The following is a 26150-nucleotide window of genomic DNA, read 5'->3' on the forward strand; positions in this document are numbered from 1 at the left end:
TATCCGTTCCTATGGCAACATGGATACTTTGTCTGAGCTCTCTAACGTGCACAACGATCTTTATAATGTATGCTATGTGCGCGCATATACACACGCGCGCACACACATACACGCACGCACACACACGCACGCACACACACACACACACACACACACACACACACGCACACACAGACGGAGCGAGAGAGAGAGAGAGAGCAACAACAAAACCCCAGACCTCTTAAATATAAATAGCTTTAACCTACATGCTGTGATCCACGGCGTGCACTGAATCTTGCATCGGTTGGCTTATCGAGGTTCTGAACTCCACCCAAGGTCTAAATAAAGTGGACCGCTGATGAAGAGCAGGGGGAAGGAGCTGTAATTTAGGTCTTGGTCCGATAAGGGCAATTGGAGATTAACGTTTTAGCCTTCTAGACTGCAATGCCATTACTTCTCTGGAGTCCCGTCCTTTGGTCCCGTTTTCTGAGCAGCAGTTGTGTGAGTGAGAGAGAGAAACAGAGAGAGAGAGATTTGAGCTTTCTGTGTTTCAGCACACGAACAGGTTGCTCCCTGAAGAGAGGTCGTCGCAGGGTGTCAATAAACACATTTTTCTCGCAGTGGTAGGTGTACAGTCATAGATAGTAGAAATGGCTCTAACTCTAGCATGGTCTTCGTCCAATCTTTATTACTTCCTCGGCCATTTGGATTTGGGGGATGAAATCTTCTACTTCCCCCACTGCCAGCATGCGTCTCTCTCTCCTCTTTCTCCTCCGCCTTTTTCTTCCCCTCTTCCTCCTGGTTTAAACTGTTTTATTTAACGTTTGTGCATTATTTACAAAAAACGCATATTGAGTAAACAACAACAAGCATAATGCTTATAGTGGTGTTCACTATTTCTAGAAAATTACATATTTTTCTCCCGCTCCCCCTTCTTCTTCGAACTGGCCCGGCAATAGATGTATGACTGCAAAGTGTGTTCCTGTCTGACTTTTATGTTCACGTTTGTGTAAGTGGGACTGAATATTAAAACATGAACATGGGTGAGATTCTTCTGGTATATATGCCTGAAATCAGGATTCGATTATGGCTTTTTTTTTTTTTTTTTTTTTTTGTAGAGTAGAGTTTTGAAGTGCAGCCATTTTAATGTAGAAAGAAACTCACTTTTCCGTCCCGTATTCCGCGCACGTGTGTATATGACATGCAGTAGGTTTGCGTAACTAATTAAGGGTAATTGCAGATCTAAGAGGTTCTTGCCCTTTTTCTCGCCATTCGATCTTTGTCTGTGTACTTTCCAAACACTTGGTCATGACAGAACTAATAATTATGTTGTGTGCAGTAAACGCGGTTAATGCTGTTCATATTTGAGGGCTGACGTTTTGGTTGTGCTTGCCCTCGAACAGGGACAAAAGCGGAACACTTGAATGTGCAAACCTTCAAGACCAGTATGTCCAGCGACGAATGTGAAGAAATGTGTACAGTGTGTATTGGACTTTGTCCGGTGTATCCACCCGTTTTGTATGGAAAGCCGTTTGGCTCATAACCATTACACGCGTAATAAAAAATAAATACACGCGTAATAAATGATTAATACGCGTGTAATAAATGATTAATGCGCGTGTAATAATCATTTTTTACGCGTGTAAGAAATGATTAAATACGCGTGTAATAACTATTTCATGCGCGTGTAAGAAATGATTAAATACGCGTGTAATAAATATTTCATGCACGTGTAAGAAATGATTAAATACACATGCAGGAAATAGTTTATACGCGTGTAAGAAATGATTAAATGCACGTGGAATAAAAATGTCATACACGTGTACGAAATGATTAAATACACGCGTAATAAATATTTCATGCGCGTGTAAGAAATATTTAATACACGCGTAATAAATATTTTATGCGCGTGTAAGAAATAATTAATACACGCGTAATAATCATTTCATGCGCGTGTAAAAAATATTTAATACACGCGTAATAAATATTTCATGCGCGTGTAAGAAATAATTAATACACGCGTAATAATCATTTCTTACACGCGTATGAAATATTTATTACACGTGTATTTAATCATTATGCTATTCCATAGCATAAGAAAAAAGATAAATTACACGCGCATTAATCATTTATTACACGCGTATTAATCATTTATTACGCGTGTATTTATTTTTTATTACGCGTGTAATGGTTATGAGCCAAACGGCTTTCCATAGTTTTGCACACACGTATGCCCGCCCGCACTCACACACGAACACTTACACGCACATCTCTCTCTCTCTCTCTCTCTCTCTCTCTCTCTCTCTCTCTCTCTCTCTCTCTCTCTGAGGCCCTCACACACACACTACCACAGTCCTATCTCTCTCTCTCTCTCTCTCTCTACCCTCTCTTTCTCTCCCTCTCTTTCTCTCTCTCTTACTCTCTCTCTTTCTCTCTCCCTTCCCTCTCCCTTCCCCCTCTCTCTCTCTCTCTCTCTCTCTCTCTCTCTCTCTCTCTTTCTCTCTTTCTTACTCTTGGGTGTGTGCCTGCTTGCTTGCCGGTCTGTGTTGGAGGGGATGTGTCATGCGGCCAGGTGATCCCATGGGATTTAGCTGAAGTGTGAAGGTATTCCTGATTTCCCATGCTCTTTTGGTATCTAATGCTTTGGACTAAATCCCTTAACTGGGTGACCTGTTATTAGCTCCTCCCGCTATCGAAAGGGAGTCACCCGAGGGCGAAAAATGACACCCTAGTTTCTTTATGGACTTTTTTGACAGACCCGTTGGTCATACAAATATTCTCTGTGTTTTGATTTGCCAAGCATTCACTGTTTGGACTAAATATTACTTGGAGCTGTTTTGAGGTGTATAATTTAGCTTGCTTTTGGGATGTTGGCTTTCTCACTCTTTACATTCCTTTGCGAACAAAATGGACTGGAGGGACACGGATCTTATACTGAAAGTCGCGGGAAAGTTGGTAAGGCTGACTGATATTGCGCGGAGGGGGCAGGATAAGTTTCTGAACAGAAAATCATTACCATACATTGTTCTCAGTCAGAGTCATCCAGTCAGACTACAATCATTTCTCCTTCGTACGACTCGTATTTTAAACGGCTGAGTTCCTTTCCACCTGTCGCTCCCCTTTCAGGTCTCAGCAGATTGGCTTATCTGCTCTACTTTTCAACTTGAACTTTTGTAAAAGAGTAGAACTCTTTTCTGGTAGAGAGTGTCAAAAATGCTTACTGCTTCTTTGTACGTGTTCTTGTCTGATATAAATCATGATATGCAGCGTCACTCCTGATGTTTTGTACATCGTCGTCAGAATGGCAAATGACCTCCCCCTCCCTCTCCCTTTTTAATTAGGGGTGCTTGTGCGTGAACACCGTGCTAAGGGAAGAGAGAGGATGGGGTGTAAAGAGAGGGAGAGTGTGTGTGTGGGTCGTAGTTTTGGTATTCACTTTGACTGGTTTCATGGAGCAATAACAGTTTATTTAAGCCCTCTGTCACTCAGAATTAAAAGCAAGACAAGGCAGCTGACGGAAGTTTGTTCAGCTGATGCGATAACCACCACGCCCTCCCCACCCACCACTATCATCATATTGAGAAGGATATTCAAAACCCAAAGATTATATAGTCCTTATACCCAGGATAAGGAAACTTGGTTGGCAGTGTCAGATAAAATACTATGCCGTGTTCATCACAGTGACTTCTTATCTGCACAAACATTCAACATGAAAACTAGTTTTTATGTCTTCCATCCTGTCTCCCTCTCTTTACCACTTTCTTCTCAACGCAAAAACTCATGTTAGTTTGTCTTTTTCTATGCACGCATCACTTTTATTAAGCACTTTAAAGGTACAAGTCAAAAACTGACAAAATACAATTGACTTTTTTCGTGAACGTTTTCCTGTCCTTTTACCATTATCGTAAGTATCAAAAAACAACTCTGTGCGTTGAAATTGAAATGAAGATCGATTTCAAAGAAACGTTTGCCTGCGAGTTGAGGTACAACTGGGACATTAGACCATGGCGATGGGGTGACCGCGAGACAAGCCTTGTTGGCAGTGAGGGAGGGGGAGGGGGGTTGGAGGGGGCGGGCATGTTTACACGACGTCCACTGGCTTGCTGCTTTTAGCGATTTCGACCTCAAAATGCAGTGGTCTCGGGACTGCTTAGGGTCGCTTCAAGCTGCCAACCAGGAGGGACGGAGAGAAGTGTCCGTCCTGCTTGTAGCTCGTCTTTCCATGGTTACAACGCTTAACATATTTTTAGCCTGGAAAAAATCAGTACCCACCCCCACCCTACCCTCTTGGCATTCGTCCCTTCCCCCCCCCCCCCCCCCCCCCTACATACTCACATCCTCCCTCCTGCAGTCCGAGTGCTGTTGTCTCCTGTCTGCTGTGTGTTGCACCTGTCCAGAGGACCAGGTAATGATGACATGTTGCGCTTTTGCTACCTGTGCATTTAGATCACACCCATCTCCTCCCACCCCTATACCTCCCCCCCCACCCTCCCCCATTCCCTGTCGTTGCACACATTGTAAAAGAGGTTGTGGCGTAATAGGGCGCAGCTCAGGAAGTTGGAGGGGGGGGGGGGGGGCGGTCGTTTTGAAGAGACCAGGATAAAGGGGAAGACATTTCTTGTTTGTTTGAATTCGGGGACCCTCTATGCGAATCTCTCTCTCACCTGATCTTGCGTCATGCTGTTGTTATGCTTAGCGGGATAAAACAAGATTTTTTTCTTTCTTTCTTCTTCTTTGCTCTTCTTTTCATTTCTTCTCTTGTGGGACACCAAACGAACGCGTGTCATGAATTTTAATTTGAGTTTGTCGGTTTGTCATCTCGGTCATTATATTTATGCGTGTTATTCTTGGGAGACTTGATAGCAATTCTGTGTTGTGACATTGCCGTGTTGATGCGCAGACGAAGTGAAGAGAACTGCCATTGTCTACTGTACAGTGATATAACTTGGTACAGTGGCACGACTTGGAGATTGGAGAACTATTACAGCACAGTGCCGTTGTGTGTGTTTCTGTGTTGCACGTGTATAATAAAGTGAAACACGCTTGTGCATAGTGTCTGGTACTACTTAAACAGAACTGATCTAACTAATAATATCAGAGTGTAGAAATAACTCTACAGTGCTCGGGAATGCACCATACTGGAACAGCTACTGTAGTGGTCAAGTACTGAAGCTGGAATATTTCTGAAAGTGAAAACTCGTACATGTCTCGTTTTGAGCTAAGAACGTAGCAACAGTACCATTGCTGTCGACAGCAAACAACGAAACTCGTTGAAGTGGATCTTGAAAACAGCAAAGACGTAGCGGATAATCCCGCCTACTCTGAAACGTAAACTAAGGGTATGTTTTTCTAAACCTCAAAGTGTGAAAAAATTATTTCCAAAACAAGGATTTATGTGTGATGGAAATAGATGAATAACAAGGTGCACGTGTTATAAACTACGGACTGGGGACAAAGGATCTGTGTGTGATGATAAATAACAATAACAAGGTGTAACACAGGTCTGCAGATCGGATCCTGTTTCTCAGCTAACAATACTAACAAGCTTCTTTGACAGCAAAAGGAAGGGAGTGTCAGCGGATAAACTTTGTGTGTGTGTACTGTCCCAGTGTGTTTGTGTGTGTTTGTGTGTGAGAGAGAGAGAGAGAGAGAGAGAGAGAGAGAGAGAGGGTGTATGTTAGAGCGAGATAGGGAGAGTGTATGTATGCCTGTGTGTGCGTTCGTACATGCCTGCATGTATGTTTTTACATTTAGTCAATTTTTGACTAAATGTTTCAGGGGGAATCGAGACGAGGGTCGTGGTGTGTGTGTGTAGAGCGATTCAGACCAAACTACTGGACCGATCTTTATGAAATTTGACATGAGAGTTCCTGGGAATGATATCCCCGGATGGTTTTTTCTTTTTTTCGATAGATACCTTTGATGACGTCATATCCGGCTTTTTGTAAAAGTTGAGGCGGCACTGTCACACCCTCATTTTTCAATCAAATTGATTGAAATTTTGGCCAAGCAATCTTCGACGAAGGCCAGACTTCGGTGTTGCATTTCAGCTTGGTGGCTTAAAAATTAATTAATGACTTTGGTCATTAAAAATCTGAAAATTGTAAAAAAAAAAATTTAAAAAAAATTATAAAACGATTCAAATTTACGTTCATCTTATTCTTCATCATTTTCTGATTCCAATAACATATAAATATGTTATATTTGGATTAAAAACAAGCTCTGAAAATTAAAAATATAAAAATTATGATCAAAATTAAATTGTCAAAATCAATTTAAAAACACTTTCATCTTATTCCTTGTCGGTTCCTGATTCCAAAAACATATAGATAATTATGATATGTTTGGATTAAAAACACGCTCAGAAAGTTAAAACGAAGAGAGGTACAGAAAAGCGTGCTATCCTTCTCAGCGCAACTACTACCCCGCTCTTCTTGTCAATTTCACTGCCTTTGCCACGAGCGGTGGACTGACGATGCTACGAGTATACGGTCTTGCTGAAAAATTGCATTGCGTTCAGTTTCATTCTGTGAGTTCGACAGCTTGACTAAATGTTGTATTTTCGCCTTACGCGACTTGTTTTTAAACTGTAGCCAGTGAACTTGTTTTGAAACCCAGCAGATGATAGGACAAAAAGACTCGGGTGTATAAGATTCTGCTTTATCATTCTCTTACTTGACAGCTTTATCAAGTAATACAAATCTAGCCTACAGGAAAAGCTTGGAGGAAAAGATTCAACATTCCAGTGGATAAACTCCTACGCGACATGATATATTTGTACTCCGTTCTTTATCAGGCTCTTGGCAGTTGCCAGGATAGTTAGTATGTGTGACGAATTGAAATTAGGCGGAGTGATATCAGGATTATACCTCATGGGTGATATAGGATTTTATTCACTACTCGATGATAACATATTTGAGAAGAAATTCTGTTGTTTTGTGAACGGTGTAAAGACATTGAGCGAAGAAATGAGGCTGGCCAATTCAGGATTGTGCTTCACAGATGATAGAGAGTAACATTAACTCTCGGGAGTTCGAAGAGTTTCAAGGACGAGAACCTGTTGTTTTTGGAGTTGTTCAAGGACGTTGAAAGAACCAGAGTGATTTTGGTAGCACATGTGTGTGTGTGGTTTTCATCATTCGTGTCGGCTAGAGGATTATGGGCGGTCTTGTGTCCAGTACTGACAACACTGACAGTGGTGCCTGTGTAAGTCCTGTCATTCGTTATTGTTAGTGGTTGGTTGCGGTGTTTACATTGAGTTGAGGGTGCTGGATAGAGGCATTTCCTCTTTTCTTTGCCTAAACTCAGTGGGCAAGAGTAGAGTGGAGAATTATAACCTGTCTGTCTGTCTGTCTGTCTGTCTCTGTCTCTCTCTCTAGCTCTAGAGTCTCTCTCTCTCTCTCTCTCTCTCTCTCTCTCTCTCCCTCTCTCCCTCCTCTCTCTCTCTCTCTCTCTCTCTCTCTCTCTCAAACACACCACGCGCGCACACACGTCGAAATCACCAACTCTCTCTCTCTCTCTCTCTCTCTCTCTCTCTCTCTCTGAAATCTATCCCCTAATCTCTCAGTCCCCCACAGCCTTATGGGTTGAAGGGAGGTTACAAACAACAACAGGGAGAAGAAAAGAGCTAGAGGATAATAACACAGTACAAATGTACCTGCACCATACTGAGAGTGTTGGCAGTCATAAGCTCTCATTGTCAAGACAACACACTCAGAACAGAGCGTTTCTTATCTGCTGTACATTTATTCTGCCGACTTTTGCACTTGGTGTGTAGTTCAGGTTTAGATTATAACCTATAAGGTAGTATGGCTTATTAGGCCAAACAAAAATATTATATATGGTGGTTTATGGTAACATGACCAAAAAGATACGGTCGGTAGGTCAGCTTTTAAATTTTTTTTATTTTGTTTGTTTGTAATTTAGTCGATTTTTAAAGGAGTTTACTTCCCTTAGTCTCGGTATGGTTCGCAAAATGTGCCAAAAGTTGTGGGTTTGTTTATAAATGAAAAAAAAGTGTTAGGGTCGGCGGGAAAAAATAGGTGGGTCCGGTTAGCCTAAAGTGCTGGAACTCTAAGAGAAAGAGGTATGATGTAGGGTTTCAGCCCAATGAGATAGATTACTACATGTACTCTACGCCCACGCTTTATCACTGCACACATCATGAGTGAGAGAATTAGAATAACTACGCCCATCAAAATATGACTAGTCGGTTGTTCACAGATGAGATGATGTTGTTCTTCGACACCTAGTCATGTTTGTTAACGTTTCCCGTGTTTATGTGTCATTGCTACTCCGTGACCTGTTCAATATTTGTCATGTTATCAGTTAAGTTTTCCTCCGAAAACAGCGTATGGCGGGGTAAAAAAACGGTCATACACGTAAAATTCCACTCGTGCAAAAAACAGGAGTGTACGTGGGAGTTTCAGCCCACGAACGCAGAAGAAGAAGAAGATCAGTTAAGTTAAACATGATCGTCTGTCAAGTGATTTCTCTTACCTTTTTAGAGGAATCATTCCATGTATATATATCTTACTAGATGAATACCCGCTTAGCCGGGTACGGCTGCGCCGGGAAGAAGTCGAGCCGAATACCCGGCTGTGCCGGGGACCCGCACCGCACAGAGGAAGGGAGATAAACGCGGCTGAAAACACTGGAGAAGATAAGGAAGAGTTACTGGGAATGGATCCAGAGAAAAACCAAAATCGGTTCAGCGCTGCGCGCCGAGAGCACATGTTAAAATATCTCATCGATGAGGTTGTGTCCGGGGTGTAGCTGAATACGGTCTCCAAATTTGAAAAAGATCCACCGAGAACTTTGGCCGTGCATCGCGGACACACACACACACACACACACAGACAGACAGACACAAGTCGTATATATATATATCATAGAGTACTATATCCTGGGTCAAGGAGTACTCATGGCTTCCTGCCCCTATTTATTAATAAGGCGTGATCGATATTCTCACAGTCAACAAGCATATGACATGTTTTTGACCTCCCAGTCTAACCACTGCATCGGGCCTCTATTCAGTGCATGCCTGCACCCACACAAAGTCTCATGCAACATATTTACATTTCTTTGCCTGAAGGCTTATCATTGACACCATAGTGATTTGGGGCTGTGAGTCAACCTTGAGTGTAAAACTTGAAGGGTGACACATGATTTGTTTTGATGTCGCAACTAGTTTTATTTATTGCTTTTAATTGTGACTTGGTAATGGGTGGGAACACTGCTCATGTGTGTTTATAATGTGTGAGATCAGCGTTGGAGGATTTAGTTTGTGAATTAGGTGTGTGAACTGAACAGGAGCGCTTACTTTACAATGCGAGAGGTAACAGTCTTATCGATACAGATGTGTTACAGTGTTGTTCCCAGACTCACAGAACTAAACTTAACTAAAAATATCTACAGCATAGGTCACAATGTCTTGGCTACAATAAATTGTTCTGTCAGAAGACCTCCTACATGTCAAATCTATTGGATGGCCAACCTGTCAGGGATCAAAAACATATGTCATTGACTCAGATGGAGGCCTGAGAACAACACTCAGTGTTAGTATCCAGATAAACTGCCTTTCCACTGGGTTTTCCCTCAAATCAGTTATATTTGTTCGCCTTTGTTGGTTTGATGTGTCCTTGTTCAAATGAATGCTGTGCATTTGTGATCATTGATGTCATGCTTTGCTTTGCTCGGTTTATACTGTTTGGTGATATGATCACAGTGTTGGCGTAAGTATTTGTTTAACTTTGTCCAAAGGCTTCTGTATTTTATCTTGTTTCTTGTGTGTACTTTGCTTCATTTCTATCTTTCTTCTGGAGATCAGGGGTAGACGTGGACTAAGGAGGGGGATATTTTCTTAGTCACCTAGATATGAACGTATGATTATTGATGGCCAAGGTTTGCAGTGGTGAATTTGTAAGGATGAATTATACATTTCCAAAGTGTTGCTGCTTTCCTTGCTGATGCGGTGGTTTTAAAGTGGAACCCCAAAGCTAGTGCACAGAAAATCTGTAAAAGCAATGTCTTAAAATGGAGGAAGTCTTAAATTGGGGGATCTTAAATTGGGGGATCTTAAATTGGGGGATCTTAAATTGGGGTTCCACTCTACATCAGTACATGTATTGATAAAAACAAAACTCATATCAATCAAGATTATGCACACAAGGTAAAAAGAAGCAGCAGAATCATAATGGGGTTTAGTTCTTCACCGCAGGCACATCAGTGAGAGTGAGACTGTTTGAATTTACACTGTTACCCTTTCCTGCCAGGCTTGAAGTCTGTCGGTAATGATTTTTGTCTTGACGCACTTTACAAGGCGCCATAGCAGTTCATCCCCCTAAGGCGCTGATATGATCATCTTGGCCTTAACTGCAGTCTCATGTGTTGACAAGAAAGAGCAAGGAAAAACAAGCTCTATCTGAAAGATAGGGTAGAGTTTATAAACAGGCCATGCCACACAATGGCGATTGTTTTTCACAAAAGAGTAATTGCGCGGCTGTTTTTACAAAACACTGATTGCACAATTGTTTTTAGCAGAGAGTGGTTGCACCATTGTTTTAACACGATGTCTGTGTTGTGTCTGTGTGTCAGCAGATTTCCTCTGGCACCATGAGGAAGCAGGAGAAGGGGGAGAAGGAGAAGGGAGGGGCTGCAGCCGCTACCACCACCACCACTGCCACCACCCCAGCAGCCACCCCCAAAGCCACTAGAACCGCTTCCACCACTACCGCCTCCACCCCTTCAGCCACTGCCACGCCCAAAGCTTCCAAACCAGCAACACCTGCAAGCATGGGTATGAAACACTCCAAGTCCGACCACAGCGGTCTGTCGGGGCGCAGCGGCAAGTCGGCCACCCCCGTCAACAAGAAGTACATGAGCAAGAGCCAGGAGAATCTCTCCACGGGGACGGGGAAGAAAAAACTGACGGTGGTCAAAGAGATAGATCCGTCTGCCGCAACCTCTGCGGCTACCGGCAAAGCATCATCTGCAGCGAAAAGTAACGGAAGCGGGGGAGCAAAGTCTGGCCCAGCTTCAGCTGCAAAGTCCACGTCAACATCAACTTCTACAGCTGAGAAGAACAAGGAGAATCAGGTGAGCTAGTTATTGCAGAAATAACTGCAGGAAGTCTTCAGATTTGAATTGTGTTCATTATTTTTGTTATTAGTTGAATTGGACCTTTTTTGCTCAGTGATTGAGTTAGGTTGAGGATAGTTGAATTGGACCACTGTCTCGTCTCGCCTTAACAATCAGAATGATTATTAGTCTTGGTTCCTCTAGTTATTAGTATGAGATCTATTTATGTCATATTATTACTCAGGGATTGAGTAAGGTTGAGGATAGTTGAATTGGACCACTCTGTCTCGCCTTAACAATCAGGATAATTATTAGTCTTGGTTCCTCTAGTTAGTATGAGATCTATTTATGGCATATTATTGCAGTGTTTTGCTCCTCAGTTTTGTCACCCTATTTATTTTGAGAACTATGAACAGGATTCATCCAGCATAAAGCTGATGACAGTGAAGTATGTGTGTGTGTCTCACAGTGTGAGTGGACAACTAATGCAAACATACATGCCTTGATGGCAGCCATGCTGCCAGCTGTCTGAGATGTCGCGGTTTGCATGTGATTTTAGGGACAAAACATGCAACAGCAAGATACAGTGGAACCCCCCTTTCAAGACTTCCTCCTTTTTAAGACCCTCCTTTCTCAGATGTTCTGTACATTTACCTCCATTTTAAGACTCCCTCCTTTTTAAGACCCTCCTTTCTCAGATGTTCTGTACATTTACCTCCATTTTAAGACTCCCTCCTTTTTAAGACCTCAATTTCTACGATTTTTGAAGGTCTTAAAAGGGGGGTTCCACTGTATTTACACACACAGGCGCAAAAGAATAACACGCATCCTCTACATCTTTCAGGTGCTAAAAGAGAAAGAGAAGAACTCGGGGTTCGTGAAGCCCAAGGCTCTCAAGCCACAGCCAGTGTCAGCCATGCGGAAAGCCTCCAGCACGCAGTCCATCGACATTGGAAGCAACACTTCGGGCAGCATGAAGTCCGTCAACTCCAACAAGTCTGCCGCCTCCCAGAACTCCATCAAGAGAGCGCAGAGCACACAGAACGTCAGCAAGGTAGGAGGAAGAGGTTGTTTAAGGTTGGGTGCTTACAGATATTTTGTTTGGGGGGGGGGGTAAAGCGGAGACAGTGTTACTGACTTACCACCCAAAATTTAAGTTGTGATTCTAAGTGCCTGCAAACAAAGACGGACCTGTTTCAGGACAAGTCACTGAAGAAGCGAACCTCGGCCCCAGCAGACGTGATGGCGTACAACGCAGAACTGCTGGCGAACTTCGAGAAGGAGAAGAAGATTCTGGAAGAGAGGATCTCCCAACTTACCAAGGTCGCTGAGGGCAGGAAAGGGGAGATTGAGAAGTACAAGTACGAGGTCAAACGCCTGAAGGAAACGGTGGCAGCAACCAAAACCAGCAGGTGTGTTGTCTGAGTAGATTTTCTCATTGCAAGCAACATTACACAAGATTGGATGATTGAAGGAAGCCTTCGTCATCCCCGTGGGGGATTTTGTGGAAGAGAGGACAGTTTGGGAGATGACTAGCTTCTAATTGCAAGATTGCATGGTTTCTAAATTGTAGTTGATTGACACAGAACAGAAGTAACTTCCACTCCACTCACTCCCATGTTGATATTTTTTGTACCTTGGTCACAACTCTCAACCCTACTCCATTGTTTCCATGACTTTGGGCTGTGTGTGTGTGTGTGTGTTTGTATGTGTGTGTGTGTGCATGTGTGTGTATACATGTGTGAGTGTGTTTGTACCTGTGTTTCTGTGTGTGTGCGCTTGCTTTTGTGCATGCGCTTTTGTCTGTGCTTGCTTCTGTGTGTGTGTACCTGCCTGTCTGTCTGCATCTCAATGTACCTGCCTCTATGTATATCCACCTGTTTGTGTTTCTCTCTCTGAATAGACTGCGCCTATAATGACATATCCATGCGTTTCTTACACTGCAGCATGGCAGAAGAGCTGGAACAGCTGCGTCACCAGAACAAGCACCTGATGGACCGCATGAAGGAGCTGGACATCTCCGTCGAGCAGTACACCGACACCGAGAAACTCATCATGAAGATCGGATCCGGATCCGTCAAGTCCCTGGGCAAAAGCGGAGACAGTGTTTCTGACCACCCCCTCAACCCCTCCATCAGCTGTGACAGCCTCTCCACAGATGGGGCTAAAGCCGGTGAGAGTGGGATGGTGATAGGAGAGTGTGATACATGTAAAAGTAGTTATGCCAAAATCACTGCGAGTTGTACAATGCCGAACTGGGGGGAGTCTAGCCAACCAAAAGCTGGCACACTGTTCGCCAGCCCAGTTTTCAATAACTTCTCACCAACAAAATTTAGTTCAAAATCAGTTGAAAATTGTCCATATGTACAGTACTGTAGTGAACCATTGTAGGTAGGCTTGTCTAAAAGGGCGGAATGTTGAGTAAATGTAACACTTCCAACATCTCTGACTGCCTCATTTCTCTCTCTCTTCTCATGCTAAGAAGGGAGGGGGATGCAAACATGGTTGAGAAAAATGTACACACAGTCAGCATCTTACCGACAGAGACATTGGATGTATAGATTGGGGGGGGGGGGGGGTTGAGATTCGTAGATTTTTCTTTGAGAACATGTGATTATGTTTTACTGAGCGGGCCTCTGTGAGGTTACTCTCATGTCTAGCAGCCCTAGTAGCCAGTGATACCATAATTACGCACATTCTCGGGTTTACTGGAACTTCATGATCTCTCTCCAACTTTCCTCACCTGTTGTGTACAATTTCCTCTCCAGCGCTTCCACCAGGACTGCACGACAACCGCATGCACATGGGCAAGCTGGGCTCTCTGCATCGCTCGTCGTCCATGACCACCTCGGAGCCCGGCATGTCGCTGGCGGACCTGTGCGGCACGCCGGACCACCCCTCCATCCTCTCCATGGAGCACAGCAACTGGGACAAGCAGAGCAACAAGAGCTGCAACAGCGACGCGCTCTCCGAGATCTCCGTCGCATGCCTCACGGAGAGGATTCTCCAGATGGAGGAAACTAACTACAGTACTACGGAGGAGCTGCAGGCTACACTGCAGGAGCTTGGTGAGTGAGCATTCTTGTGTTGGGGGGTGGGGGTGTTCAGGGCTGGGGGAGGGGGGGGGCATGGCAGAGGAGGGGTGAGGAAGCAGCAAGCAAGATCTCTGTAGCCTGTCTGACAAAACGCATTTTCCTTGCACGATGAAGGAGCTGTAGGCTAAACTGCAGGAGCTTGGTGAGTTCTGGTTGTCTGGTGATGAAGGTGCGTGTATGTTCTGTGTGAAATGTGTCTGGAGGTTGGGGTTCGGAGAGGTGGTGTTTAGTGAATGATGGTTTGAATAGTGAATTGCTGGGATGATCATTTGTCTGGTATCAAAAGATCTGTATGGAGTTAACAGTTCTTTTTTGTTTGTCCACAAGAAAAACCAAAAGCCACTGAAAAAACTTTTAACTTCAAATGATATATAAATGGGCTTTGAAATTCTCTTTTACGGCAATTATTTGTTTTCACCAGGTGACCTTCAGGATGCGGTCAACGAACTGACAGAGGAGAACGGGCGTCTTGTGGATGAAAAAACTGTACTGTTGGAATCACTTTGTACACAGACAGAGAAACTGGAGACCACAAGAACACAGGTGAGAATTTCACAAAACTGCACTTTTACTTGCAGATGAGGAATAACTTTGCCTGTTTCCAAACCCTGCCACCCCTCCCCCTCCCACCCCAACCCCACCCCCGTGCCCACACACTCGCAAAGACACAGACACACTCACAAAGACACACACACACACTCGCAAAGACACACACACACACACACACTCGCAAAGACACACACACACACACACACACACACTCGCAAAGACACACACACACACACAAGTCTGGAAAAAGCAAAACAGTTAAAGCCAACGAGAGGAAGACAAAACAGTTATAGAAGAAATGGCACAGAAAGCTCACATCAGGTTCATTGGTGAATCATGCAATCAAATGATCCTGATGTGGTCATTTTTAGTACGATAAGAACTATAACAAAAAAAAGTCAAAGGTTGAGAATCACTGTCCCCCACATCCCATTTCTACCCTCCAACCCATCAGTCTTCTTCTTCTGCGTTCTATGTACACGGCCGTTATATCCTTAGCTCGGTGGCAGCATTGAAGTCCGCAGTCAGGCGTCTTCTGCAGTGCAGCAGCTGGGCTGAGGTGCGCGAGAAAGTTTACACCCAAACAGGAGCCACCCGCAGTGTCGTATTGGTTGAAACTGAGGTTTGTTGTGATTTCAATGAATCAGAACCAGCGGTTTGTTCTCTCCCCTTTGGGTTGCGCCCACTTTTGGTTCCTGCATCTCAGCCCAGGTCCCCCGCAACCCATCATGACCTGTCTAAATTTCTCCCCCAGGTGGAACAGTTGAAGAGCCTGCTGATCTCGGGCAACCTGCCAGACAAGACGGAGCGGGAGGCCCACCTGCTGCAGCTGCTCAAGAGCGCCCAGGAGGAGCGCGAAGAGCTGTTCCGCAAGCAGACGGAGTGGTCCAACGCCCTGCGCAACATGGAGGCCGACTGCCGGGAACAGCAGGACATGACCGACGCTCTCAGGGATAAGATACAGGTAGGGAGGATGTATGATGGTGGTGAAAGGGATCTTATGAACATCTGATACTGCGTGCTTCTGTTTAGCTGAAGGGTGTTGTATTTTGTTAGAGGGGGCAAGCGATAGAGAACACACAGGCACCAGTTACGGTAAAAGAAGCTCAGTTTTGAACATTTGCTGTGCATGCATGTGTCAGACAAAGGTTTGATCGTTATCACTAGTCCGCCTCGCAAAATGGGCCAGGCATTGCAACTCCTGCAGAACTGGCACAAAAGCATGCCAATCACACGTACACATAAACACAATACAAAATAAAACAAAACAAAGAGAAGAGAAGATTAGAAACATTTCTCTGTTACGGAGAATGATGTCATGGAAAACTTGTTGACTCTTGACTTTCTAAGCTGTAAGAATGCGATGTAAATAGCACTTCTCATCCCAACCACCAGCCTAACTGTGTACCTGCCAGTGTAGGTGTGAAAGAGCAGAAGGTGAACTAAGTGTTGCCCACACCAGTATTTGCTGGGTCTTTTATTTTAGCTCAGTTGCCAGAGCACTGGACTTGTGATCTTCGGATTACAGGTTAGAAGCCAGGCCGGGAGGGACCAGGGTCAACTGTATGTGATGACTCAGAGCCAGTATTCATGTCCCAACCCTGTGTCACCGCTGTGGCAGGTAAAAGACATCGGTCATTTTGCCAAAGTTAATTTGGCTGATCACACCGAAATACACACACACCTGGGTAACGCGACTCTTATTGCTGCCAATTTTCCATTGGGAGAAAGCTAACCAACCCGACTTTCCGAGCAATTGGACGATAAAGTATTAAATGACATGAATGAAATGAGATAAATCGCCCTTGATAAAACCACTAGCATATGAGAGACTCGAGCAAGCAAGCCCCTCTTCTTGTGGACCCACAATGTCCGTAAATTGCACCCCTTTGTAGGTTGAACAAGCCACAGCACCAACACACGTCTTCACAGGACGGAAACCATTCGTTCAGTGACGTATTCCCGCGTTCTATCTCACGTGACCCATTCCTCTCGGAATTGTGGGAGATAAAACCACAATTAGACTTCACTTACTCAGGTAAGCTCGTCATAATTATGTAATTAAATAGACTAATCGTATAATGTTTTCAAGAACGCTGAAAAAGCAAAGGTTGCTGGAAAAGCAGTCATTACGTGAATGGTACAGCTAACAGTCTCCACGGTAAACTTGTCCCAGTTGGTGTCGCAGACACGCCACCGACAGCATATCTGGCTGTTTGCTTCTGAACTAACTGCTAGTGCACAGCAATCAGCCATATCACTAAGCAGGAACTGCATGTGCAACTCACCTCACTTAATCCCGTAACAAATGTCTCCCTGTCATTACAGATTTTGCCTAATCCAATGTGAGTTTGTGCAAGAAAACTTTCTTTGGGGCTTACATGTTTTTGTTGTTGTTTTAGTTCAGAATACCGTCACTTTAACATGGGGTAAGACCGCAGCACTCGGAGCCAGAGTTCAAAAACTTGTGCAGTTTAGCTTGTATCCCAGCATGCTGGGAACTCCCTGTTGAAATGTACACGGGAAGCCAAGACATCCCACATCCACATCATACTTATGTTTCATCATCTGCTTATGATGAAAAATTCATGCTGGGTTATTGCAGGTGCTAGAAGACAAGCTGCAGGTCACCAGGGCTGAGGGCGACGCCAACGAACGTCTGGCCGCTAATCTGAGGGAGGAGGTGTCTGCCAACGAGATTGAACTCGCCAGGTTCAAAACGCTGCTTGACAGTGAAAAATCTAAAGTAAGCATCAATACAGGCATGACATTTTTACGCAGGTTTGGGCTGATTTGCGGCATTTGAAGCTCCTGATCAAATTCTTGAAATGCCCAGATAGCACAATGGCATATCAATTCATTGATCTCCTGCCTACAATAGAAGGTTAGTTCTGCTTGACAGTGGAAACTTAGATGACTCCCAAATAGATCAAACTACCCAAAGTCATAAGCGACAGTCTACCTTGATGAACAGAAATTGATACTCTCACTGAGGCATTTCAAATCTAGGATTGATTGTCACTGTCCCTCTCAACTCGAGCTATTTAAAATACCTGCAAAATACTTTTTTTTTCTCCCAGACAGTGCTGCTGTCTACAATTGAAATTTGGTAGCTTTTTTCATCTGTACAGTAAGTTATTTTTGCTGAACTGTCAGCCCTTTGCCCTTCCTAGCCATTTTCATCTGTACAGTAAGTTATTTTTGCTGAACTGTCAGCCCTTTGCCCTTCCTGGTCATTTTCACAACTTTACAAGCATGCAGCGATAAAGTGACAAATGACAGTTTTAAACTTCTGTAAAGAAAAAATCACATCACATACTGTCCAATCCTGTGACATTTAATCACACTCTGCTGTTTAGATCTGACAAACAAAGTTTTGCGTTACGCTCCGAATTTGATTTCGTAGTTTGTCTCCCTCGAGTATCCAATACTTTTAGCACCCCTCTCGAGTTTATAACAAAAGGAAGAGGAAATGGTATCAAGCAGGTCTCTTCTGTTGAAGGTGTTATCACTGTCAGAGAAAAAGGACACTTATCTGTGGACTGTTGTGTGCAGGTGGCAGAGCTAGAAAAATGCCAGCAGGCAGAGAACCAGTCAGAACTGGAAACGCTCCTGGACCAGACGCGGCAAGACAAAGCGCGGTGCGAACAGCGACTGGCCAATCTGCAAGAGTCACTGGCCCACTCTCAGAACGAAGCCATCCGTCTACGAGACAGCCTGGCTACAAGGGACGAAGAGCTCAAGGTGGGTGGTTGTCTTTGGGCTTGCAACAGCCATTTCTAAACAATGAGAGAAAAGATTCTTCAAAACATGAAGTTTTTCATCGTTTAACCCTTACACTGGTGCAGTTCTGTAACACATGTTACATAGCCACTGGTGAATTAACAGAGAGAAAAATAAAGAAAAACGGTCATATAGGTTTTCGTATCCATGGGAGGTAATCGGAACCGACCAAACAGACTGAGCCAGTAGCGCGACATATGTCGTGACAACCAGGTGAAGTAGCGTGACATATGTCGCGACAACCAGCCTAAGGGTTAAGTTATACCATCCTAACTCAGTTCAATCAGGAGAACAAAGATATTTTTGGACAGAAGACGAATTCTTAAAATAACTTGGTTGGGTTTGTATGTGTTGCAAAACTTCTGCCAAACATTGGAGGGGCCAATCACTATAGCGAGGGGAGTGTCGGAAACACATGCTCCCGCCCATCTGTTTTTGACACTGTTAGTGATTGGCTCCTCTAATGTTTGGCAGGGGTTTTGACACTGTTAGTGATTGGCTCCTCTAATGTTTGGCAGAGGTTTTGACACTGTTAGTGATTGGCTCCTCTAATGTTTGACAGAGGTTTTGACACTGTTAGTGATTGGCTCCTCTAATGTTTGACAGAGGTTTTGACACTGTTAGTGATTGGCTCCTCTAATGTTTGACAGAGGTTTTAACACTGTTAGTGATTGGCTCCTCTAATGTTTGGCAGAGGTTTTGACACTGTTAGTGATTGGCTCCTCTAATGTTTGGCAGAGGTTTTGACACTGTTAGTGATTGGCTCCTCTAATGTTTGGTAGAGGTTTTGCAAGAAAAGGTCACTCTTCCACAACACAAGCAAACCCCACGGAGTTATTTTCAAAAATCGTCTATTTTCTTTTCAACCCACACTCAAACCAAGACATCTCACATGACTGCCACTTTCCACTGTGACTGTGCAGGTTGCCCGTAACAACGCCAAGACAGAGGTGTCGGAGCTTCAGTACCGCATGGAGAAGAGCGACAAAGATCGCACAGACGCCCTACAGGAGCTGGAGACGCTGAGAGAACACATTGACCAGCTGCAGCAAGACTGCGACAGATATTTAGAGGAGAAAAAGACATACTGTGCTAGGGTAGGTGCTGTGTGGGTGGATGTGGTTGTGTTTGTGTGCGTAGTTTTCATAAGGCCATTCTGAAAATGAAATTTAAGACATTAATTTTTGACTTCCCTGAGCAATCGAGTCTTGGTAATGAACAGTGTTAGGCCATGCGGCCGGCCATAAACAAAAACTGAACATGTGCCTCCAGACACACAGATCCCTTAGACGGCCGAGGCTGTGGCCTCTAAGGTTCTCTTGTACCAAACCGCCTCCTGACTCTGCATCAGATTGCTTGCGCTGGCATCTGCTTACATAGACCCACATTAAGTCACCACCGTGTGGTAGACACAGACGACATTTGGTAGCACTGACTGCCAGCTTTACGGTAATGCGTACCCCTAGCGCGGCTCTGCTTGGGTGGGAATGTTCTGAGCAAAACACTATGTGTTACTCCATACCCCCCGCCCTCCATGGAACTTCTTGACCCCAACCAAATGGGGGGGGGGGGGGGGGAGTTTGCCCAGTCGGTAGAGGCGCTGGCTTTAAAACTGGTTGTTACTATCAGCGTGGGTTCAACCCCCAAGTTCGGCGCGGGATGTGTGTCCCAGAGTCAACTTTGTGCAGACTCTCCTCGGTGTCCGAACACCCCCGTGTGCACGCATGCGCACGATAAAGATCCCAGGGTCACAGCGAAAGCCTCAGGCCTTGGAAACACGAATACATGCATGCAAAAATATGAAGCTCGGGTGTCCGTTCGGCCAACAGCCAATAAAGTAACCATTTCAGCACTGACCCAAGACGACCCAACCCGGTCCCTAGCCCATTTCAGGTCTCCTCTAGCAGCCGGCAGCCAGCTGTCTACATCCCCCCCCTGCATTTTTATTTTTTATTTTCATACAAAGCCGGGTTTTCCCGTGTAACATGCCCCTAATGGCTTTGCCGTGAGGGCGTAAAACTAGCATTTTCTCTCTTTCTCTGATGTTGTATCTTGCGCTTTGAAACTTCACACACTTTCAGGATTCAATAACCTCAAACAGGAATTACCCTTGTCAAATTTCAAGGTCACAGCGGGGTGGGGTCAAGTTTGGGTCCAAAATGAAAGGTGTCAAACATTTCCATGTTTTTGTAGCTGAAGCGTTGAAACTTGGTCACTTTGTAATCTTTTATTCTTCACACATTTGACTGACTCACAACTAGCAGAAGATTCTGTCATAACTTACATGTATTTGTCAGTGATCAACCACCAATGTCTCAACTAACGTTTCATCTCCAACCAGGTACAAGAGATCAACGGGGACCTCCACGCCCTTCGCATGCAGAAATCCAAGACGGAACATGAGCTGACGGAGACGCTGACACGCCACCAGTCGGAAGCGGAAGAGTGGCAGCAGTTCCAGAAGGACCTGCAGGTTGCCGTGGTGATCGCCAACGAGTTCCGAGCGGAGACGGCGGAGGGGATGCAGAAGGTGTCTGAGGAGAACATGTCTCTGAGGGAGCGGTGTCTGAACCAGCAGCTGGAGCTGGACCGTGTCAAGGCCGAGCTGCAGGTCATGAAGTCCGCCAAGGCCTTCGAGGAGTCACGCAGTCCCGGCAGCCGCACCGTCTTCAGCACCGCTGAGCTCAAGGGAAAGGTAGGTCACCGAGGAACAAAAAAACACAAAAGTGGTTTTCATTGGGCCATTCTGAAAATGAAATTTAAAACAATAAAAAATAAAAACAAACACATTTTTGACTTCCCTGAACAATCAGAAGAAGAAAAAAAATCATACATCCCATTTTTCAGAGAAATAGGGCTAATAGAGTAGAGCAACCTTTTCAAAAACCAAGCTGACGAAAGAAGGAGTGAACATGCAGGATCTTCATGGCATCTGCAGTGTGGATCACTTTCAGAGATGGGGGATACTAACTCTGGATTATCTGAAGGTGGGCTCGGAATCCTTGATGTCGCCTGATAACAGGGTTTCTGGAAAACAGATAATTTGGATATTGGTGATCCTGATTCTTGTCTGAACTCGCCAGTAAAGGTTGATCATTTTTGCATTGCCGGTAGCTTTCCACTGGGAGGCAGCAACCCACATTTCCCAGCAATGGGATAATAAAGATATGAAAATGAAATGAAAACACATTATGTACTGGTACAAATCCCAAAATAATTATTTCACCTCACTTATCAACCACCAGGTTACAATTTATAGCGCCCTGTTCATTTTGTTCGTTGACAACCTGCGTTATTGTTGACATTTCCCTTCGTGACCTACAGGTGGCAGGGTGTGTGGATCGAGAGCTGGTGACGCTGCGTGAAGGTGGAGGTCGTCGTGGCGAGCAGCGCACGGCCAGTCAGTCTCTGTCCGTCAAGGCTCTCATCAAAACCATCGAAGAGCAGCGCAAGAGCGGATGTTCGTCCATGCAGTCTAGTCAAACAGGGTCACGGCGAAATTCTACAGACACTGAGTGTTCTTACACCTCTTATCAGGTATGTTGGAAAAGGAGGAGACATAGTTTAGAGAAATTATACAAGTGCTGTGTTTTTTTACATTGTGAAGCATGTGTATGTACTCACTCATGCACGCATGCAGACACACACTTGCAGGCACACACAAGCCCTTTCCACTGGGAGGAAGCAACCCCAATAATTCCCTAGCAATGGGACAATGAATGACTTTCATATTTTCGCCTTCTTCTTCTGCGTTCCCAGCTTTCATACCTGACATTCGCTCTTTCCACAGGATATGCTCAAGTCGCCCACCTCCCCTCCAACGCCATCCAGCCCCGCCTCCCCCACCAAAGATTTCCGCAATGCTCTCAATTCCATGGACAAGTCTCCCGGAGAGAAGATGACTCTCCAGCCTCGACTCTCCGGATCCGGTCTCTCCTCCGTGTCTGAGACGCCAGCAGGAAAATCTTCACAGTCAGAGGCGGAGTCGGGAAGCAAAGCTGGTCCTCAGATTTCCTCTATACTCAAGGATAGGGGCAGTACCAGGAGAAACAGTAATATAATCAGGTGAGAGAAAATATAATTTTGTAGGAATTTGCGTTTGCTTGTTTCAGAAAGAAGGTATTGGAAGGCGAGGGATGGGGTGAAGTGAAGACAGAGTTGTTTTTGTCAATGCATGCTATACATGCTTGCAATTTGTGCAGTGGTGAATCTTTTTGTTTGGATCTTTTTTATATTTAGTCAAGTTTTGACTAAATATTTTAACATCGAGGGGGAATCGAAACGAGGGTATGGTGTATGTGCGTGTGTCTGTGTGTGTGTCTGTGTGTGTGTGTAGAGCGATTCAGACTAAACTACTGGACCGATCTTTATGAAATTTGACATGAGAGTTCCTGGGTATGAAATCCCCGAACGTTTTTTTCATTTTTTTGATAAATGTCTTTGATGACGTCATATCCGGCTTTTCGTGAAAGTTGAGGCGGCACTGTCACGCCCTCATTTTTCAACCAAATTGGTTGAAATTTTGGTCAAGTAATCTTCGACGAAGCCCGGGGTTCGGTATTGCATTTCAGCTTGGTGGCTTAAAAATTAATTTATGACTTTGGTCATTAAAAATCGGAAAATTGTAAAAAAAAATAAAAATTTATAAAACGATCCAAATTTACGTTTATCTTATTCTCCATCATTTGCTGATTCCAAAAACATATAAATATGTTATATTCGGATTAAAAACAAGCTCTGAAAATTAAATATATAAAAATTATTATCAAAATTTTTTTTTCGAAATCAATTTAAAAACACTTTCATCTTATTCCTTGTCGGTTCCTGATTCCAAAAACATATAGATATGATATGTTTGGATTAAAAACACGCTCAGAAAGTTAAAACAAAGAGAGGTACAGAAAAGCGTGCTATCCTTCTTAGCGCAACTACTACCCCGCTCTTCTTGTCAATTTCACTGCCTTTGCCATGAGCGGTGGACTGACGATGCTACGAGTATACGGTCTTGCTGAAAAAGGGCAGCTACTTGACTAAATATTGTATTTTCGCCTTACGCGACTTGTTTCTTTTTGAAATCAACCCATTTAGGTTGCTTCTGCACCATGTTTTGGCAAGATTTGTGTGTAGCGCCTGTATTCATTTTTAGAGGAAATTTGTAGTGTTTTGTTTTATTTCCTCACTTCTATTCTCTTTTCTAGTATGTGAACTTATCAAGTTAATTTTCCTAAAATGAAACATAACTGAATATAACTTGTGTTTCTTAGTGTAAGACATTGACAGAGCCAGAATAACTATTCTCTGTAAACATTGCCTTGTTCTGTCATTCAGAAAATACTTGGGTGACATCAGAAAAAGATTTAAAGAGTCACTGGCCAGTTAACCAGGCCCCAGCGGTATAACAGTGGAACTGATGGTGTGACATTCAGTTGTGTGTTTGACAGTGACAAGGACAGCTCGGGCAAGGATCCTCTCTCCTACCTGGCAAAGCAGATGGGCGGCTCCAAGCGAAATGCTCTACTCAAGTGGTGTCAGCAGAAAACCATGTCTTACAATGTGAGTGTCGTGTGTGTGTGCGTGTGTGTGTGTGTGCGCATGAATGTGTGTGCGTGTGCATGCTTTTGTGTGTTTGTGTGTGTGTGTGCATGCTTGTGTTTGTATGTGTGTATGTGAAAAAGAGAGATAGAAAGAGAAGGAGAGAGTTTGTGTGTGTAAGTGTGTATGCACCTGAATGCATACTCGTTCGTACTCTGCTTATTCACACATATGTGTGTTTGTGTGTGCACAGGGAGTGGACATCACCAACTTCAGCAGCAGTTGGAACGACGGTCTAGCATTCTGCGCACTGATGCATGGCTACCTGCCAGAGAAAATCCCCTACAACACTCTCAACTCAGAGGACAAGGTCAGTCTGCGTTTACACTGGAGTGTCTGCCATGTCTGAGAGGCTTTAACTTGGGTTTTAGTCGAAATATTGTTTTGAGAAGAATTTTGTTGTTGTTGCATGCAGCACTTTCGACAGAGAGCACAAGCAAACAAGAAAGCGCCTGCACAAAATAAATTTCTCTTCATCCATTACAATAAAAAAAAAAATTATAAAAAAATCTCTCTAATTCATAAGTAGAATCTGATGATTCATAAATAAAGTCTCCTGATTCAATGGATCCGTTTAAAAGAAGTGAGGTGGAGTTTTGAGCTTGCACAGTGCAGATATTCGTTTTGCAAATTCTTTACGAATAGTTGTGTACACCCCTTCGGAGTTTCGAGTGCGCATGCGCGGCTAGTCACATTTTTGGCGGCAGGGGGTGCTCCGTTGTACCAAACACACTCGAGATCCATTCCGCTTAAATCATGAAACTATCGTGGGACAAAAACCACAGAAATATCAAAGAGATAAGAGCTTACGAGGGAAAACTTGAACGCAATCGGCAATGTACCTCCTCTGAAGACCTCGTGTTTGGTACAATTTGCAATCCCAGCATGCAATGGGCAGATTTTCTCGCGACGCGAGATTTGCTCTCGCCTGAGACTCCGAAAGGGTGTATTGCCTTCTCCCAAAATAATGATAATATTTTTAGCTTTGTGTTCGAGTATTCTTAGTGTCATGGTTGTTCATGACATGACAGCAGGCAGGCAGGCAGGCTATGAATAGTACAGTTGAACTCGTCTACAACAAGCTCTCAAAAGTGGTTGTTATTGACAGTGTAGTCACTATGAAAAGGTGAATTATATAGAGAAAAACTTGTCATGTATCCTTCAGTGTGGTCGTTGTGAGCAGGTGGTGGTTATTGACAGGTGTTTGTTCACCAGGGCAGGTTTGGCTGTACCAAGTGTATGTTTAGCTTTCACTTCATGATCCTTAGTGGTATGGAACTTCATAGCATGACTCAAAGCTGACAGGACAGGTCATGGAAAGTGTGTGTTATGGAGTCGTTCAAGCAAATACTTATGGCCCTTTAGTTGGGGTAGGTCTATGCCTCTAGGAGAGACAGAGACACTAGGTGGGAATAAGAAACTTTCTGCTGCAGTTGATTGTAATTGTGTTGTGTTTTGTTTATTTTCAGAGGAGAAACTTCACACTTGCCTTCACAGCTGCTGAGAGTGTTGGCATTTCATCCAGTCTGGTGAGTAGTCGTATTTCTGTCTACGGTCAATGTTTTTAGCTGTTAGTGTTAGCAACTTTGTTACAAGTTCTGTACTTTCAGCTTTACTTGGAAGGAAGGAATGGTTTAAGGATGAATCAATCAATCAATATGAGGCTTATATCGCGCGTATTCCGTGGGTACAGTTCTAAGCGCAGGGATTTTTTAAAATTTTTTTTTATTTTTTAATTTTATTTTATGCAATTTATATCGCGCACATATTCAAGGCGCAGGGATTTATTTATGCCGTGTGAGATGGAATTTTTTACACAATACATCACGCATTCACATCGGCCAGCAGATCGCAGCCATTTCGGCGCATATCCTACTTTTCACGGCCTATTATTCCAAGTCACACGGGTATTTTGGTGGACATTTTTATCTATGCCTATACAATTTTGCCAGGAAAGACCCTTTTGTCAATCGTGGGATCTTTAACGTGCACACCCCAATGTAGTGTACACGAAGGGACCTCAGTTTTTCGTCTCATCCGAAAGACTAGCACTTGAACCCACCACCTAGGTTA

At 44.0% G+C, this 26150-nt stretch overlaps 1 protein-coding gene across 7 annotated transcripts in view; it reads left to right on the plus strand.

Moving 5' to 3' along the window:
• The window catches only part of LOC138975603 (cytospin-A-like), a 66532-nt gene that overhangs the window by 33345 nt on the left and 7037 nt on the right, over window positions 1-26150 (plus strand). For 3 of the 7 annotated variants that reach the window (XM_070348325.1, XM_070348320.1, XM_070348324.1), the window contains 17 exons: window positions 10579-11076; window positions 11903-12112; window positions 12259-12470; window positions 13005-13231; window positions 13827-14126; window positions 14575-14696; window positions 15457-15666; window positions 16231-16323; window positions 17308-17448; window positions 18258-18446; window positions 19409-19582; window positions 20827-21180; window positions 21810-22022; window positions 22276-22550; window positions 23927-24038; window positions 24271-24387; window positions 25547-25606. In XM_070348325.1, coding sequence (XP_070204426.1) covers window positions 10579-11076; window positions 11903-12112; window positions 12259-12470; window positions 13005-13231; window positions 13827-14126; window positions 14575-14696; window positions 15457-15666; window positions 16231-16323; window positions 17308-17448; window positions 18258-18446; window positions 19409-19582; window positions 20827-21180; window positions 21810-22022; window positions 22276-22550; window positions 23927-24038; window positions 24271-24387; window positions 25547-25606 — 3507 coding nt within the window. Of the gene's footprint in view, window positions 1-6200; window positions 7186-10575; window positions 11077-11902; window positions 12113-12258; window positions 12471-13004; window positions 13232-13826; window positions 14127-14574; window positions 14697-15456; window positions 15667-16230; window positions 16324-17307; window positions 17449-18257; window positions 18447-19408; window positions 19583-20826; window positions 21181-21809; window positions 22023-22275; window positions 22551-23926; window positions 24039-24270; window positions 24388-25546; window positions 25607-26150 lie in introns of those variants that run through there. The other 4 variants (XM_070348321.1, XM_070348322.1, XM_070348319.1 and 1 more) reach the window with 4 other exon arrangements.

Source organism: Littorina saxatilis, linkage group LG9 (assembly GCF_037325665.1).
Source record: "Littorina saxatilis isolate snail1 linkage group LG9, US_GU_Lsax_2.0, whole genome shotgun sequence".
Classification (NCBI taxonomy): Eukaryota; Metazoa; Mollusca; class Gastropoda; order Littorinimorpha; family Littorinidae; genus Littorina; species Littorina saxatilis.